Source organism: Amphiura filiformis, chromosome 14 (genome assembly GCF_039555335.1).
Source record: "Amphiura filiformis chromosome 14, Afil_fr2py, whole genome shotgun sequence".
Lineage (NCBI taxonomy): Eukaryota > Metazoa > Echinodermata > Ophiuroidea > Amphilepidida > Amphiuridae > Amphiura > Amphiura filiformis.
In genome coordinates this window covers 35,887,662-35,907,323 of record NC_092641.1, presented here as the reverse complement: position 1 = coordinate 35,907,323, position 19,662 = coordinate 35,887,662, and the positions used below count along the sequence as shown (strand labels likewise).

Here is a 19,662-nt window from a genome sequence, read left to right as displayed (position 1 = left end):
TAGTATTAAAAGTGCCAAACCACCTCAATAGAATCTGAGCATCTGCAAAAACGAATTTAATGTGCTAGAAAACTTAAAAAGAATGAAAATATCACAATCCTTCTGGCTGATAAGGGCCGTTGTACTGTGGGGTTTTAAATAGCAAAGACTATGATCTGATCAGAAGGCTAAAACACTGTTAGATGATGCTAAAACTTATACTCCTCTCAAAAAGATCCAACCAGGGGTGTCTATTCTTCCAGAAAATTGAAATTATTCCCTAACCCTACCGCGCTGTGTAACATCTGTCCCAAGATTCTTCCCCAACTGAGGTCCCCAAAATTGGACCCAAAAGGGAAAATTTTAGGCTGGTTGCTATCTTTTCCTTATTTTAACTTTCCTTCAGTTCCCTGGCTGATATAGGTTTGTTGTCAGACCCAGAAACTTCTTTATACAACTGTTAGTCTAAGTTGCGACTTGTTCTATTCCTGTCTTCCCTAAAAACATCAAATTCTTTCCTAGATAGTACAGTCTGGACACTGAACCATTGCATCTAAAGACTAATGGTTCAAAGGGAAGACAGACTGGCAAAGACCTCTAGGCTCTTTATTATTTTCAGAGCTAGCTGTGATTTATTGGTTACAGGTGTGTGAGAGTTCAGCTTTTTTGTTTTGATTTTTAGCTTTTTTTGTACCAATACACTCGCTCTGTACAAAAGTATAGAATCTTCCCAAATTGCAGCTTTTTACTTGAGGTGTTGAGGTGTTTTTAGCTTTTTGCTAACTGTTTTCAGCATTTTCAGCTCCTTTATACTGTATGTGATGACTCACATGCCCCTGATTTATAAAGCCTTAGAATTAAAATTCTTCTGTATCAGAGTTCGGAGATTGCCACTGAACTATTGCATCTACGCCTAGGGAAGGATAATTAAACGGGAAGATAAACTTGGACAATGGAGCTGTTAGCTAATTGATGGTTCTGTCTTCCCTTAGAATCCCAAATGCTTCCCTAGATACAGTCAGCCACCTGGACAACCGATTCTTTAGAAATGCTTAGTCGCGCTAAAAGTCGATCGATACATGTTAAAATCAGCACAATTCAGAGATACACCTTTTTGCTATGAAATTAATTTTCTCGGTCAAATACATACCTGCCATCTACTCCGATTTTCGCGGAGTTACTCCGATTTCGAAGTTTTAAACCCCGAAAATCGGAGTACTCGATTTTCTGGAAAAAAATTAAAAAAATTTTTTTTTTTTTTTTTTAATAATTTTTTAAATTTCTTTTCCAAAGTTTTTCGGTGACTTTGGAGAACCACTGGACCTATTCTGAAGTGCTAGGATCATTCACAGTAATTTGAAAACAATTGGAAAAATTAAAAAATTACAGTTTGTTATCCTTAATATGCAAACCACTAACTAATGTTTACCTCTTCATCTAGCACATATTATAAATTGCATGGAAAATCAATGTATGTATAATATTGTGATAGATGAAGAGGTAAACATTAGTTAGTGGTTTCCATATTAAAGATAACAAACTGTAATTTTGTAATGTTTTCAATTTTTTTTTTCAAATCATCTGTGAATGATCCTAGCACTTCAGAATATCTAGTCTAGTGTTTCTCCAAAGTCAACAAAAACTTTGACATTTTTGTTAAATGTTTTTTTTTTCTGAATTTTTAACTTTGTATTGTGCATCATATCAGTGTCCTATCAGTCACGTAGGCCCTGTTATAAAGCCAAAAAATCGCTTCAATGAATGATCGTTATGTACAAAAGTATAGGAAACTGCATTTTTGAAAGCACATTTTCTATGTGAAGGAAGCATATTTTTCAAACTTGTAAAAACAAGTCCCAGAATGTGTTTTCACATTTTTTCAAAGGTTGCAGTCATCAAATGTGTTGAAATTGTTGCCAGATATGGAGTATAAATCCCTCCTCAAATGCAACCTTCAGAATAGGTCTAGAGGTTCTCAAGTTGCCAAAAACTTTGAAAAATTAAGAAAAAATGGATTTTTTAAAAAAAATTTCACCTTTGTATTGTGCATCATATCAATGTCCTATCAGTCACGTAGGCCTTGTTATGAAGCCAAAAAATTGCTTCAATGAATGATCGTTATGTACAAAAGTGTAGGAAACTGCATTTTTAAAAGCACATTTTCTGTGTGAAGGAAGCATATTTTTCAAACTTATAAAAACAGGTCCCAGAATGTTTTTTCACATTTTTTTCAAAGGTTGTAGTCATCAAATATGTGTTGAAATTGTTGCTAGATATGGAGTATAAATCCCTCCTCAAAGTGTATAAAAGCCTAGGGCTTCATTTTCACCTTGTTGTTTTTCTATAAAATGTGTCTAATGTGAAGGGGCTTTATATGGGTTTTTACAGTGTAGAAACCCTCTAGCTTTAGGGGCTTCAGCCCCTCCCCCACGATCGGGCTTTGCCCCTGGATTCCCACCAAGGGCCCTTAAGCAGGCCCCTGGACCCCCGCCGTCAGAGGCGATACTACGTTCACCATGTACTCTGTTTTCTAGGTTTTCAATGTTGGCAGGTATGCAAATATAAAGCAATATTTTTTTTTCTTCAGTAATGTCAGTTAAAAACTTGGTGCTTGGATATACATTTTTTTTAAAAATCCTGGTGTTAAAATTAAGCATCAAATTGTATCTTTTAGTGTGATATTTTTGATTTTTATAGGCCTTGAGTTAGCCCATGAGCTTTTTACGGAATTGATTTTTAGCGTCTCAAACTAATATAGTTTGCTAAAGAAAGATATTTCCCACCTCTGTAAAGCACATCGTGTGGGTCTATATATTATAGTTTTGTCAGAATTTCCGTTTTTATTTTACCCTTTTTCCCTTCATGCTCCGAAAATGTCAAACTCAGTGCTTTTATCTCGTGCGCAACCAGCAGAAATAGTCGATATTTTCATTGTTGTCATCCAGGGCAATTTTCCATTGAAAGACAACCCAATTAAGTAGGCTTAAAATATAATCAAGTCAATGTTCACCTCTATACCACCAAACTTTGTACAGCTCCCAACTTAATGTGTTTTCCAGATATTTATAGCGGCCTTTAACCCTAACCGCCTAAGGGCTTTTTGGCGACGGGAAGGGAAAGAAGGAAAGAATAAAGAGAGAGAAAAAAGGAAAGAAGTTGTTTGCTCTGGGTGGGATTCGAACCCGAGACCCCTCGCATGCCAAGCACTCGGTCGGCGACACTTTGCCACGGGTCTTGGGCTTCGCTGGCCAGCTTAAACCGTGCCTATATATCACTTAGGGCGATTGCGTCATCACACCACGTGGGATGCATGCACGAACAGCGCATATATCAAGTAGTATTTTGTAGTATTTAGTACGGTTAGGGTTAAGGAGTATTTCGTGATCCTAGCATCCTCTTTTTATCAGTAGAGTCCCAACCACAAAATTGGAGAATTCTCCCAATAGTACGAATTTGCCAAATAGTGAGAAATGGTATTGCCCATCCATCTCTACACCAACTGTCAGTGCTTTGCTACAATTGGTAGTGATAGGTTGACTTCCGGTACAAGAGCTGTGGAAGAGATGGTACATGGATGGATGACGGCAAAGACGTCATCTGTAGTTGTCAATTTCTTGCCGTGACCACTGGTCAAAATCCATCAACATCCACTCGTACATTGCACTAAAGCTACATTTTTAAGTACCGTACAATTAAGCTAAATAATATCCAAACATTGCTCGTTTAAGTTGATTTGAGTCATTGATCGTAATTTTTGAGGGAAAAATCAGGCAAATATCGGGCCAAAATTTTGCAGACACAGAATCTCTTATGTCGAATTTTCCGACTCGCATGCTTCTCAAACTTACAATAAAAATGGAAATAACTTACATTTTTACTGATAATCAAATAAAACTATATAGAATAGCTAATTAAATGAATTTTAAGCTCTTTTTAACTGCAAATGAGTACATTTTTAAGGCATTTTTTGTTACTTCTTTTCATTTGAAAATGCATCGGCGATTTTTTTCCAAGGCAGTTAAGCGAATGCCCTGGTGCCGTGTGTCATTACTGCTCATGCACTGATCAACCACACGATAAAAAGATTCGGGAAGCACCGAAGAAAACTTGGCAATTGGTGGCAAGAAAGTTTAGCACCACGGACGCCGAAAGTTCACTTTTCAAAGGGCGAACTGTTGTTACGAAAATCAAAACGACTGGTAAACATTTCTACTAAATGACCTCAAAAGGTCAAATCTTCTCATTTCGTCTGTGAAAAATAAAATGACGAAATTGCAACAGTGACTGTCACCCGTACGAGTGAAAATACTGCTTATTTACCCAGTGTCAACATGGGGTCCTCGGTTTGAATATTTTCCTAACATATTGGACTAACTCCACAGCTATATGGTTTTTCACAAAAAAAAACTGAAATTGTTCGCCATTTTTCGGCACAAAAATTTTTGGCAGGGCATAGGAAAAATATTTCCTGTCTGGGAACTTAAACTATGTTGCTTTAAATTTTCTGTGAAATTCGCGAGCGCCTTGTCGCTCGCCCTTAACGGTTGGGGTCCAGGGGCATGTGAGGGGCTCAAAAAGTCTAAAAAGCTCATGGATTTTAGACTTTTTAAAGTAAGAAATCACCATTCTGAGGCTCTAATTCAGGCATGAGAGTGCATGGGCTTTGATAAAAAAAACTCTGAAATATTATCCATGTGGGTCGAGGAGGCAGAGCTCCTGCGGGGGTCGAGGGGGCAGAGCTCCCCTCAGGGGTCGAGCCCAGGCGATTTTAGCAGATTTAGCACCCCAAAAGAGGCCATTTGTGACATAAAAAATGCATATATCTATGTTAAAGTAATTCTTGGCCTGTTTCAGACGTTTTTGAAAAAAATGCTTCCTTCATCTTAAAAAAGTGGTTTTAAATGTTCAGTTTCCTATACTTTTGTACATGAAAGGCATTCTTCAAAGTTTTTTCTTTGCCTAATAACATGGCCTACATGGCTGAAATTGATGGGCTATTTCACGTTACATGTAAGTGTGCACTTTTCAAAATGGTGCTTCAGCATTTCTGGTTACCTGAATTTGGAACATTATATAATGTGGGTGATTTTATTAGATGGGTGTTATGGAGGAGAAGCTACAGGAGCATTTTCATTAAATTCTGACAACTTTTTATATCAGATTTTTGCATATTTACATGCATTTTCAACACATTTCTGGAGTCCCACTTCATATTTTGAATGTCTTGTGAATGATTTCTTAGGAATATAAATAAGCCTCCTTTGTAGCTATTGCTTTGGTAACAAAGTATGAAGCATACACAATGCAATGCAAGTTATTTGGCATAAATTGGTCCAGTATTGCGAAAATTATGACCATTTTTGTAATTATGTAGATTCTGCGTTAAACAAAAAAAGCGATGTCCTCTCCAAAAGAAGTACTATCAAAATTGAAACTAAATTGGTAGTTCCTGCCAAAACTTGCATCTGTAGAATCTTCAGGGTGTTCCGCAATCATAAAACAGGACAATTAGTTCTGAGAATATTTGTATAAAATATCACAACCTGCCAGTTTTGGTGTCTTGATTCCGCGTTAAAAGTGTGTCCTCTCTAGAACAGGGGTAAATCGGCAATTGACACAAAATCAAGGGTAAATGTTTCACTTTATTTTAACAAAATTAACCTTCTCCTTCCCTCTAACAAGACAAGACATTAGTTTTTAATCACAATACTCAAAGTAGCCAATATCTGATGATATCATGTTGTTAAACAGAATGTCCTCTCCAGAACAACCAAAAACTGTGGTCCGTAACAGCTCACAAAAAGCATGTACTTTTATTTCAAGTGAATGTTTCATCTACATGTAGATATTGACAACACATCTAAAGTGAACATTTGTAGTCAGAAACATCTATTTTCAAGATATGTTTTGATGGTGAAAGTGTGGATTTCATGCCTCACCAAATAGCTGTGACCTGTGTCTGGATTTACAGGAGCCTCATTAAGTAAAATACAAGAGATGGTATGCTTTTCTAGCAGTATTTGTGTGTAATAACATCTGGTCACATTTTTTAAGTTGGGACCCTATTGTGTCACATACACACATTTGACAAAAATTACATGTATTAGTGCTCTATGCCTAATAACTCGAAAAATAATTATCCAAAGTGTGCAAAAGTATACATTGTCGGAAACCTGAGATATTGAGGATTGCAAATATCTAAGGATTTTTCCAGTATACAGGGTGACCTAGGAAATATACAGGGTGTAACAAAAGAAATATTACAATGTAATGCAATTTGTTGGATGCTTTCTAGTTTATACATAGTGTATTAAAATAAAAATTGAAGTCCATATTTGAGAAGCTAAAAGTAATGCCCATCCAGACATATATAATTTATAGTGGTTAATTAATTGTATAAGGCCATGCGTTTTGAGTTGGGGGATTTTTGCCGGACATTGCATATTTTTGGGAAATCGCGCCATTTTTTGTTTAGAATTAATTATTGCAGTACCTGTACATGCTACTATAGGTAAAGTATACATATTCTGAAAGGAAATTTCATGAGGAATCCAAAAATGCAGTTATTTCTGATGTAGGGGCAGTGCTAAGAAATATGAAGTTCTAGAGGGAATTTTTTTTTTTAATTACCAAAGATCAAGTGGTCCTATTTTTAAAATGCCTTACCCTACATCAAAATAGACTCCATTTTTGCATTCCCCACATCAAGAGCTTTCAGAAAATATATAGTTTTACTTTGCTACCTGTTACGGTGCTCAAATTGCGCAAGGGTTAAAACACTCCATCAAAAACGGCACTAAATTTGGTTAAATTAACAAATCATGCTGTCTAGAAAAATTTACTTTTCTAAAATACAAGAATGTCATCATAAATTCAAGTCATAATGTACAACTAGTTATTCACAGTATTTTGAAATTTGTTGTCCAAAATATGAAGTTTGAAGTTACATGTAGTAGGGTTACACGTGTATGATATAGGTCAACAGGATTTAAAATAATACGTTTTGCTGCTTTGCATAATTTCAAATCTATGTTTGCAAGTCAATGCCAACATATAAAACAGTTTCTTTTGGAATGACTGCCTCCTGAGAAAGTTTCTTGTACAAAATTACTTTGTTAGGAAGATACTGGTACAAAAAAATTGCAAAAACTGAGAATAAGTCGGTGCTAATACACATGCTCAACTGATGAACATTGAAGTTGACTTTAAATACATATAGTCCTTTGAAATTGTGAAGACCAAGGGGGTTAGGGAGTTGGGCCATCCCCCACCCAAAATGAGTTGTTGGCTAACTCAACCCCCACAAACGGCGCAACCCCCCCCCCCCAAAAAAAACCCCAACCCCTTCTCAAAGAAACTTCCGCCCCTCCCCCCATAGTGTGAAATTGAAAATTGGCCTGTTTACACAAATTTTCAACTTAATTTTGGGCTTAAATATAGTGTACAATTGACATTTTTTGCACAATAATCACACCCAGTAATCACAGTAACACAGGGTCCACCAGGAATTTGTTTGTCTTTGCCCCCTCAGAAAACATACCATGATGCACCACTAAACATGTAAAATACCTGGACCCCCCCCCCAACAAAAAAGGATTTTTAAAAAGACCATGTACATGAAATTAAGAAGGCTGTGTTTCTAAGTTAAATATTTAATATGACAGTGCGTATCAAATCAGAAATGCAATCCTGATAAGTTTTCGCAAATTTCACCGGAAAAGAGCATATCCTGAGCCGACATTTTCCGTCCAGGCACATCGTACGCCGACTCCACCCTGGCTAATTAATTTAATTAGAACCCTAAAACTCTGAAGATTGCACATTCAGGATACTTAATAGTATTCAGGCTTGTCATATTTAGGCATTTTGACTAATTTGGGGCAAAAAAGCAAATCAAAAACAACATGTAAATAAGCTGGAGCAAACATTAACACAAAAGTGCATATCATGGGCCAGCATATCATGGGCCGACTCCACCCCGACATTTTTTTCGTTCAACTGCTATAACTTTTGAAGTATACATGCTATATTAAAAGTTAAGGTACCAATTTGAAGCACTCACTAAAAGCTTTAATTTGGTATATAATTTACCTATGTAGGTATTTACAGTAATTAAACAATTCAACATTTATGCAAACAATTCTGCGCAAATGTCCAGGCTCCAGCCTATGAGACCCCCAACTCATAACGCATGGCCATAACGGAATTACAGGGTGATCAAAATTTGTCTGATTTTTACATTAAAAAACTATAAATTCTGTTTAGTACAGGCATATGACAAAAATGTATGTTCTATTTGTTCAAATGAAATACTTTAAAAGAAATTCATGAACATTACCTTCATGTCAGAAAGGAACAATTCATTTCAAAATGCCAGATTTGATTATACAGGGTGTTCAAAAAATGAAGAAAACAAATTCCGATGATTATGTAATTACCCACATTCACAATATTATTTATTGATCACAACATGTTATGCCTGGCAATAATTGCACTGACATCTTGTTTTAAATAGTTTTACTGCTGATCTGTGAAAATCAATAACAATTTGACAATCATATAGGGTGATAATTTGTCAGTCTTTAACTCTAGATACATGCAGTTGCATGGCAAATGGCTCCTAAAACAATGTATGGTGTGGATATACTGTATTGTGGATAACACTTCCTAGAAGTTAACAATTAATATAAAAGCTTTCAATTGTTTTAAAAATCAAGGAACATTAATATAATAGCCTGGCTGCATTAAACCACTGCAGAGCTCTATTTCCCCAAATTATAATTCAAAATGGGTAATAATCAGCATTTTCGGGTGGTATTTGTAATGGTATAGTGAGGCTCTAATATTAATTAGTGATATTAATTAATTGGGAATTAAATTAACATTTATTTTGGTTGGGTTATTACAATAATGCTACTATCCAAATAAAATAATAAGTTAATGAACTAATGTACACACGGTTATTCATTTATATTGCCTATCCCATTGGAAATACACAGTGCGCATCCTCACCCTCGTGCATCCTCACCCTCCTCCATCCCTGACCAATTATAATTAACGAGTTATAGTAATTAATCTAAACTTTCTTTATAATTTTATCTTACAGATATTATTAAAGCAATAAATTATCTTCCAAATGAGACTAAATATACTCAATTGTGATGTATTGTTTGAGAAATATGAGCATTTGAATGGCAAATAAACGAAAAAATGTGACAAATCCACCCTTTTTAGGGTCCCAACATAAAAAATGTGACCATCTGATGAAAACTTTTAGACTGATGAAGATAAGTATGCTGCTTGAATATCAGTGAAAAAAAGTGCAAAACTGATTGTTTTAAAACAAAATGTCCTCTCCAGACACCCATACGTTGGAAAGCTCAGAAAAAAAAAGTTCTACTGAAAAATATGGGAACTTGACAATATTTAATTAAATCACATCAGAACTAACATTTATGATAAGAAAAATGATACACAAGAGGATATACTGTTATAATAAAGTAAGTGTTTCATGTTTTTTCAACAATCGTTTAACTTGCTTTTGGATTTGCAGAAGCCCGCACTTTAATTTTTAAACAAAAAATGTCATGTAGAATGATTAAAAAATGTGTATCATCTGATGAACAATGTAAACAAATGCAAATAATTTTGACCCATACATTATTTGAACTACATAGCACTGAAGTGGTTGTTTTGTTAAACAAAATGTCCTCTCCAGACGCCATGCATTTTCCCATTGAAACATTAGTGATGAATTTAACAATGTTATTGATGATCCCACGCTCTGATATTTTGGAATTGAATTTGGTACATCATGAAGTTCTAAAAATCATAGAATTTTTATGAATTTAAGGACTTCTAATTTTGACCCTCTGTGGGACTGTAAGTGTACGCTTAAGGGATGGGTTCATTAAAGTAGCGTTCTCCGAATTTTTTTTCGATAAATTCATTAATTTCTCAAAAAGTAAAAATCTCAGTTTAATAAATAACGGTTAAAATGAAAGCCATTATTGGGGGCCTAATTATCGTGTCATTATAATAGGTCTGGCACCAATGCAAGCATTTGTTTCGGTGTCCCAAATTCATAGTAAAATATGCTGACGCTATTTTTTACAAATCGCCTGGAATTGCATATTTAGGTTCCAGCGATTGCTGAAAAAAGTGGGGTATGTTTCTGAAAAGCGTTTCCGCTTGGAATGTAGATGCCTATTGTTGAGCTAAATGTCCGTGATTTTAATTTATAAGCTCTTTCATTGACAATTTGCAACGTCTTTTTCATACCATACCGATCGCCTGCTTGAATCCCGATATTAAAAAAATATCGGGATTTTAAACCAAACAACCAGCAAAAAGAGTTCTCTAAACTGTCCTCTAACCGCAGATAACATTAGATCGACTGTGCTATTGGTAGAATTTAAACGAGAACCAAAAGTGTTCGCCAAGTCATGCAAATATGGACTATCGGAGAATATAGCGTTTTGTAAGAAGTTGCATTTTTGACAATGTTTTATATGTTCTTGCTATGAAGAACATTAAGAATTTACTTCAAACGTTGTATGTAGTTTACATACCTATTCCGGTTCGGCTATGTATATATTAGAATCCTTGATCGTCGTTATTTGCAATGTCTTTTGCACTTTTCTCCTCCATAAAATGGCGAAAATATTCCTATTACATAACAACACCTCCAAGTCACTTTAAAATACCACAGCACTATATAGCTTGCGTTGACAGTTCTGACAGAATACAAGTCACTATGCATTGAGCACATTGGAATCCCAATTCTTTCTCACATTGATTGATTTCAAACAATTGATTCGAACCAACGCCTTGATCCTAATGTACTGTGTTCAGAAGTTTTGAATTGAGTTATCAAATTTGTAACAGCTGGACTCAGTCTTGCGATATAATAAGCGTCACATTGTAATTCACATTAGATAAATGAATGTGAAATGAATAAGAGAGTAATTTATCGGTGAGTTATGTACTGGGACTGTTTTCTATATAACTGTATTATTTCTTGTTGTTTTCTATTATATTTGTTGGTTTAGTTTATCGCTATGCACAGCTCCAAGATATAGTATATTAGTATAGTGCGTTTTATTTTTAATTCATCCTATTATTTTGGCTTCAGATGGACATAAACCATTTTTTACAGTTATTGCTGATATTATTTCTTTATTTTTGGTAAACCGAAATAATAAACTATAAAACCATTAACTGATAGAATATATTTCCTATAAAGTAGCGTGAAAGTCGATTCGAGTTTATCGTCCCCCGCCGTGTCACTTTTTGGAAACCAAAAATACCGCATCAAATTTTCAAAATGCCAAAATAATTCATTATTTTCAAAGTATCAGTGTTTTCACCAGTTTTAGCAATTGGAAACATATATTTTTGTTTGTAAAACATATATTCATAACTTGGAAGCATGAAACCAGGCTCTTTTCTAATTTTTCTAGTCCTTACCCATATAAAAAAAACATGTTTATAAATCACATATATGAGTTTGGCTTCAAATCAACACGCATTTTAGGTCAATAATGAAATCTGATGAAATAATGAAAATGAAAAAGAAAAGTCACCTCACCAACCTGAAAAAAAGTAACGATAAACTCGGAATTGACTTTCATGGGCCTAATCTATACTGTCATGTTGGTGCAAATTAGAGCATTTGAGATTGTTCATCAGGTGGTAAAAGTTGTTCCTGAGAGCATCCGAAAGTCCCGCTGCCTTTAAATTTCAAGCCGTAACAGTATCAGAAATGTTGAATGATATCAGGCAGCTGTTAATTGCCTAACCCACCCCTCCCCAAGCCTCGAAATAAGCAGGCACCCAGGAGCCAATGGTCATAACATTTTGGCTCCTGGTCCACACCTAAAACCAGGCTCCTCTTTTTTTTTTTTCAAATAGAGCCTGTTAGTTAAATCGGTTTTTGTATGTAACATGTACAATTAAAAATTAAATGACTCATAGCTCTTTAAAAATGCCTCCTGGTTCACTAGATAATCACAGGACCAGGAACCGCTTTTCCTAATGTGTGGTTCCTGGTCCAGATCTGCTTATTTCGCTGCTCGCCCCTAATAATATAGACCCCGGGCCATAAGCGCTACTCATGCCCCTCACATCCACACACCTCACTCTGCTTTCACTTTGCAATGGAGCTTATAACTCCCCATTAAGAACTCAGGAAATCATTTTGTATTCTTACATGTCAAAACTAAGCATCCGCCTGTCATTATTTTGCTATCGGGGAGCACTTCAATTATATGAGATCTACTAATGACGCCTACAAATTTCAAAAGACTTTTTGGCAACATTATCAGTGATAAATATAATAAAAGTTGTCAATGAAACAATAAAAGCGTCTAAATCATGATGACGATAGATCCAATGGGAAACAAGTGTGTGTGTGTGGGGGGGGAGGGGGTGGATGACAAACCATGTGCTGGGTGATAGCGAAGGGGGGGGTCTTAATTTAAGGGCTATTCATTGATACCAGAGAAAGTATAAAATGGTAAAACAAATTTAAATTCTAAAATGCCTAAAAGTGAAGGATAAATCATTAAAATTGTCATTAGATATTTTAAAACGTTTTGGCAAGAACCGAGGAAAGCAGTATAGTATTGATAAAATTATAGCCCTGTTCCATATTTTGTTAATCTTTTAAATCTCCTCTTGGGATTGTTCTTCATTGCCAATGCCATAATTGCTTTTTATAGTCTGGTACAACTGTTATATTATGTTTGACATATTTAATCAGTGGCGTAGATTTCTTTTTGACATGGGGGGAATGGAGTTGGAAAAAAATTGAAGTATAGTCAATCGAGCGACAATATATAGCAATTATGGTACAATTGCGCGCTAAGTGCTCGAAAAATTTTGGTATTTCACTGAAGCTAAACTGATGAAATATGGTGTAAAAAAAGTAGAATAAATGCTTGCTTGAAAGCGCGTGAAAATTTGCACTTTTGGGGCTAAAATGGGCAAATATGAGGTTAATTTGATCAGAAACCCATTATCAGGCATCGACATGGGGGGGATGACTGTATGGACCATCCCCTGGCAAAATATTGGGGGGATAAATCCCCCATCCCCCCGGGATCTACGCCTATGCATGATATTTTTGGATTTTAGTATATTTTGATGTTTTTCATAGTGCAATAGTATTTTGGTTAAATTAATATTTTGCGTGCAATAATATGACCGAGTGCTTTTCTGATCTAATACTTTTTTCCCTATAGATGCAATTTTTGATGTTTATATGTATGTTCAAATTGTAATTTTACATGTAATTTGGCCGTTTGGCCACGATATGTGTAAAATAAAATACCGATATTAAATAATAATAATAGCTGATTTCTCTACTAAGTAGAGAAATTACAGATTCATGTAAAATAACTTACTTTGTCTTAAGGTTTGCACATCGAAACTAACAAAGATACTGGACAAGGTGCTAAAATCTAAATTTTGCTGATTCATGGATTTCTACATTCTCCGGATGAAATCACTGAACAGGCTTTTTACAGCCCTACATACATGTAGGCCTACTACGCATCAGTCATATTCACCATAGAACCTAGAAAATAACGCCACTGAGCTATATGGAAGTCCCCCCCCCCCCGGACAAGACAAATTTCAATACCATTTAAAGTTAGAAGTACTTGCCCACTGAAGCATGATTAATAGCTGCTAGTATTGCATAATATTATTACTATAGTCTGGTCAGTACTAAAATCGCAGAGTGATTTAAAAATATTACTATAGTCTGGTCAGTACTAAAAGCGCAGAGTGACTTTATTTATTGCATTTTTAATTAAAAGAACCACTTTTTAGGTAAGTTACACAGCTGAAGTTGTGATAGTATTGAGATACAACAATATCATGGTATAAACAAGAATATGTTCCTTTGGTAAAAATTTCTATAGTCTCTACCCTTAACGTGAAATAGCCCATATTTAATGCACAATATAAAAACGATGATTCATAAAATTTTTGACACCCCCCTCTTTGGGTATGTGGGAGGGGGCCCCATGCGGGGGAGGGGCCCCATGCGGGGGGAGGGGGCCCCATGCGGGGGGGGGGTGCTAATGTGCATGAAGAATGCATTGTATGATAAGAGTAATATGTAAAATGCGCTACATTTTATGCTCTACAATACAACAATGAACAAGAGTTGAGTGTTGGACTTCCTCATCTTCAGAATTGTTTTGTGGGATTCATCATGTTCATTTCCGACATGGTCAAGTAATTATAGCATAAATTTTAATAACATGTTTTTCCTGGCCTTACACAAAATCTAACCCATCTCAAAAGCCTTACTATAAATATACAAACCCAACCAAGCCCAAAACCCTTGCCCAACCCCCAAAAGAAACAGGGGTGAAATTGATTTCACCCCAAAATCGGACCTACATAGCATGTTTAGTATTATTAAATGCCTGAATATTATAAAGTTTCAATTACTTTATTTATTTAGCCTCATCTCCTCAAAATAGCTATTTTTATGGCTTATTATAGAAAGGAGAAACCTTTCACATAATTTTGGAAATTTAAAATAAATCTAAAATTCTGAAAATACAAAAAATACATTTAAGTGCATAAGCTTTTTTCTTCTGGGTAAGAATTTTTTTTTTTTTTTTTACAGCCTTTTTCTTGCAGGTTAGAAATTTGATAAATAGGTCCATGCATGCATTTTGTATATGATGACCTATTTATTGAATTTCTACCCTGCAATAAAAAAGCTGTTGCATGTAAGAAAAAAGTTCTTACCCAGAAGAAAAAAGCTTTTGCACTTAAATGTATTTTTTTTGTATTTCCAGAATTTTAGAATCTTTATCAAATTTCCAAAATTATGTGAAAGGTTTGTCTTTTATTTTGTTAGCACTAAAAATAACAATTTCCATGAAAATTGAAATGAGGCAAATTTAAAGTAATTAAAATGTTATAAACACATTCATGCAATGCATTTAAAAGCATTAAATAATAGGTCAGATTTTCTGTCATTTTCAGGTGAAATTAATTTCTACACTAACTCCCTTTTTGGGGGTAAGGGCAAGGGTTTGGGGTTAAAGGTTAGTTGGGCTTGGGTGATTTGAATACATGCAGTAAGGTTTGTGGGTGGGTAGGAAAACATTTCCAAAAAAACCAATTTTGGGGTTGGGACTCTACCAGTGTTTATGACATTTTTCAGTACATATCCATGAAAAAGCATATTCCCAAAATTTCAGTTGATTCCGATTTTGCGTTTGCGAGTTATGCATGATTACTAGTATGTGTATTACACTGCTCCATAGCCAATACGTTGTAATTTCATTCTGGTGCACCAGAACGAAATTCAAATTCAAATTTCGCGATATCTTTGCTAAACGAATTAATCAGCAAGAAATATTTTGTACATATTAACATTATGTAGCTAGAGTATTCCAGTGATATAAAAATCTCAAATTTTTTTGAGAAAAGTGGGGGGATGAGGCTGTGGATCACGAAATGCCCTTTTAAAGGAGTATTGCGTGATCCTAGCATCCTCTATTTATGTCATTTTCATTAGATATCCACGAAAAAACCTATTCCCAAAATTTCAGTTGATTCCGATTTTATGTTCATGAGTTATGCATGATTATGTGTATTACACTGCTCCATTGACAATGCGTTGTAATTTCGTTCTGGTGCACCAGAACGAAATTCAAATTTCACGATATCTTTGCTAAACTAATTAATTTTCAAGAAATATTTTGTACATAAACAGTATGTAGCCAGAGGTTTCCAGTGATATAAAAATCTCAACTTTTTTTGAGAAAAGTGGGGGGATGAGGCTGTGGATCACGAAATGCCCTTTTAAGTTAAATAAAGTTTAGCCATTTCATGATTTACTCCCGAATTTACTCCATTATCCATACCGTTGATAATTACATTAATCGGAATCAACTAAAATATTGGGAACAAGCTTTTTGTGGATATCTACTGAAAAAAATGTCATAAAAAGAAGCTACTCCTTAAAGGACAAGCGGCTAGGGGACGCAGGGGTAACCTTGTCAATCAAATACTTCATCTATTGTGTCCAATACTTAATCCGATAAGTGATCGATGTATATCGATATTAAACAGTAGGATCAAGATCATGGAATTAAGCTACGGCGGCGCACTTTAATACTTTACGAGGTGATTCAGCCAGGTACCTGGATTCAGCACTCCACAACAAGTTCATGAAGTTGTCATGACTTAATTTATTCTTTATGGTTACGATTTTAAAAAAAACAATAATAAAAATATAAACAAAATAATGATAATAATATAGCCTATTAATATTATAAGCAATATATAAGAATATAAGGTATATAAGATTGTTTTTATTAAAGAAATTAAAACGTTTTAAAATGTTTTCCTGACCTTTATTTAACCCAACATTTGAAACCAAAACCTAAAAATATAGGCCTAACCTGTTTAAAACGTTTTGTGTTTGCCGGGATGGCCTTTCAGACCTTCACATTAAAATGTAGATTACTCATTACTTGGTAGCTTTATATTATGATTTAACATAAAAGTTATTATTATCATTATTTATAACATTGTGATGATTTTTCATTATTATTATAAATTTTTATTTCATTTCAAATTGTATTAAATATTTTATAATTATTTAACTTTGATTCCATGTAAACAAAAGTAGCGGGCCCGTACACGTTGGGGACTGTATTTAAGGTTATACAGGATTTTGACATTTTGTGTAGGCAAATTGGCTGCACGTAGCCACCTAAAATATTTTGTTTTTCAAAAAATAAACATGGCAGGCCTAAAAATCATACTTTATCTTAAAGTTGACACTCTAATGATTATTATTGTAATACTTTTAACGTCATAGCTCATACACAAATGTACTTTGTAAGTGTTTCAATTTGTGTTCAATTTCATGAGCATGAGGTTTTTTGGGAAAGAGGCCAGGAAAATATGGGGAGAGGGTCCGATTTCATTGCGATTTCAAGCATATGTGTTACAAACAAACCAATGAAATAATGTACCTATTTATTCTTTCGATAGGTCCTCCTGATTTAAAACAGTAAGCTTACATGTTCACAGAATGTCAATGAAAATGATGGGGTAAATGTCGTCTTTTTTGCAACAACAATATTAATTTAGTGTGCCAATATATTGACACAATTATTCCCTACATTATTTCTCTGAAGTATCAGCTAACACATGCATATCAAAATTTTATGAATCAGCTACGGAAACATTAAAAATAATTTATTTCATCTCAGCATATCAGGCCAAATGGTCCAAAATGGAGTTCTGAGATATCCACACATTTAGTTTCAAGTACTCACATTTTCTGCTATTTCACAGTATCAATTCACAATCCCATAATATTCCAGGTGCAGTGCTCCTGTATTACTACTGATAATCCTTACTGCATGGGAAGTATCAATTGATTTTCACAAAACTTGCAGAAATTGACAAATTTCTGCCAAAACTTCCACACTATCAATATCATGTTCAAACCATGTGCTAACTTGTTTACAATGCTAGTTAATGTTGCCAGGGGCAAGGTGATAGTACTTATTTTATTGATTTTGTCTAGTATAGTGCTGGTTGAATACTCATGCTCCACTGTGTATATGCTTTAGTGATTTTAGCAATCAAATGAAAATGATAGGGTTGCCAGTTCATGCGCTGGAATAATAATCACTATAAGGGGGCACATCACTAAATAAATGTCCCATTGAAATACATGTGAAAATACAATAAAGTAACTAGGTGCATAATAATTATGAGACCTGGGGGAGGGTAGAATGGGGGAGGGGGAGCAGTTGTTGGCAAACATTTACAGTGCATCTTTATAAGGCTTAGGAAACACTACAGAAACATTCAAATCTGCATCATAATATCTAGGCCATTTAAAGTTTCCACATTGGCAAAGTTAGGCTGGCCGAGAGCAGGGCCAGGGGAGTATGACAGGAAATGTTGGCATTCCTTATTACAACTAACCCACGGGCCCCCCATGTATATTTGGGATTCCCCTTCCAAAGAAAATGATAGCCCTCACACCTTCTCTTTCTTCCATGAGTTACACCAAATGCGGAAGGATTTAGTGTAGTGTCCCCTTAAAACAAGAACTGTCTTTAAAAAAGAATTAGTGCTGTGGGATATCTAGAGCAAATATTGATACACAAAAATAATTTCAAAAATACTTTGTTGATACAATTTTTTCAATCTACATCTCTGAGATGTTTAATATATACATATACTTCATAAATAAAAATTAAAAAACAAAAGACAAGTTGAGTGGAATTTTCACCCTCCGTAACCTTAACTTGGTATATTTCGCACAGTGGTCCTGGGGATAATTGCCTATCGATTGGATTGATCATGGCTATAAACGTATTGGTGATGTCATACGCTTAACTTTGGTGGACAATAGAATAACCATTGATTGACAAGGTTACCCCTGCGTCCCCTAGCCGCTTGTCTTAAAGGTAACTCAGTGTGTCATGCATCATCATGTGCATGTTGCAACAACACTGACAAGTCCTCCGAATTCCTCACCTTTTCATCCTTTTTAGGCTCACTGTTGCCGGTCGAGGTATTCGTGTTCGCTTGTGTGTCAGCCTTTTGCTCGCTCGCATCCGCGCCCTTGGATCTTGATTTTCTATAGTAGTATGCTCCTACGGCTACACCAACAACGATAGGGGCACCTACGGCCAAAGCAATTTGCCATTTCGGAAGACCAGTACTGCTGTTCGCTGGACTGACGGCTGCCATTTTCGGATGCATCGTGCCAAGGATAATTTTATTCAGGATGTGACACTTAGTAATTTGCATGTGTCCAATTCATTATGTGAATAGCATATTCACTCGGTCGGACATCCGGGAACATTGTCCCCTTCGTCCCCTTTGCACAAGCGCGCGCATAGCAACCAGCTCGAGAAAGGGGAACTGCACATGCGCTGCACATGCGCACACTGGTATTACAAGGCTATTTCCCCTTTGTGACGTCAGCCTGACCAAGAGAATTGTTATTAAAATGCATATGATAATGATGTATTGATGGTCTGACCTGGCCAGAGGGCGTTCATAATATCCCTGTGGTGCAATAATCATGTGTAGGCCTACCCCGGGTGGTGAATTATAGAGGGGGAAGTAGTACGAGGAACCCATACCGTAGTAGCTCGATCTGCACAACAGGGCAGCACCAATGATGTCATACCGATAAATGATGTGTCTGTTTTGCCCGTTATTTAAGTTTGTGTTGCGAACTAGGGGCAAAGATTTTTGGCAGCCTTTGGGCCAAAAAATCTTGGGAGGGCAGGTCGAACGGGGCGGAAAGCGATTTTTGGCACAGATATTTTGGGCACCGTTTCTATATTACGCCCTAAAAAGGTGTAGGAAAACATTAGGAACACGTTCAAATATGCGGCAAAATTTCCTGCTCGCTGCACTCGCATTATATGATATGATATTAATATTAAAGGTTTTAAATTTGGGTTCCCCAAAATCTTAGTGTGTAAAGAGGAGGGGGGGCAAAGATTTTTTGGAACGTCAAAAGGGGGGGCAACGATTTTTTGGCACAGCCAAAGTGGGGGGGGGGGCAAAGATTTTTTTGCCACAGCGTTTTGGCAGACCACTTTGAGAATTCACCATGCACCCCGGGGGTACACATAATTATTGCACAGCCCCTCAGCGCCA

At 35.6% G+C, this 19,662-nt stretch overlaps 1 protein-coding gene across 1 annotated transcript in view; it reads right to left on the bottom strand.

The window, feature by feature from the left end:
- The window catches only part of LOC140170035 (mitochondrial import receptor subunit TOM70-like), a 79,144-nt gene extending 60,358 nt beyond the window's left edge, over positions 1–18,786 (bottom strand). The window contains 1 exon segment of the mRNA XM_072193350.1: positions 18,523–18,786. Coding sequence (XP_072049451.1) covers positions 18,523–18,750 — 228 coding nt within the window. The 5' untranslated portion in view covers positions 18,751–18,786.
- Between the last annotated feature and the right edge of the window lie 876 nt (positions 18,787–19,662).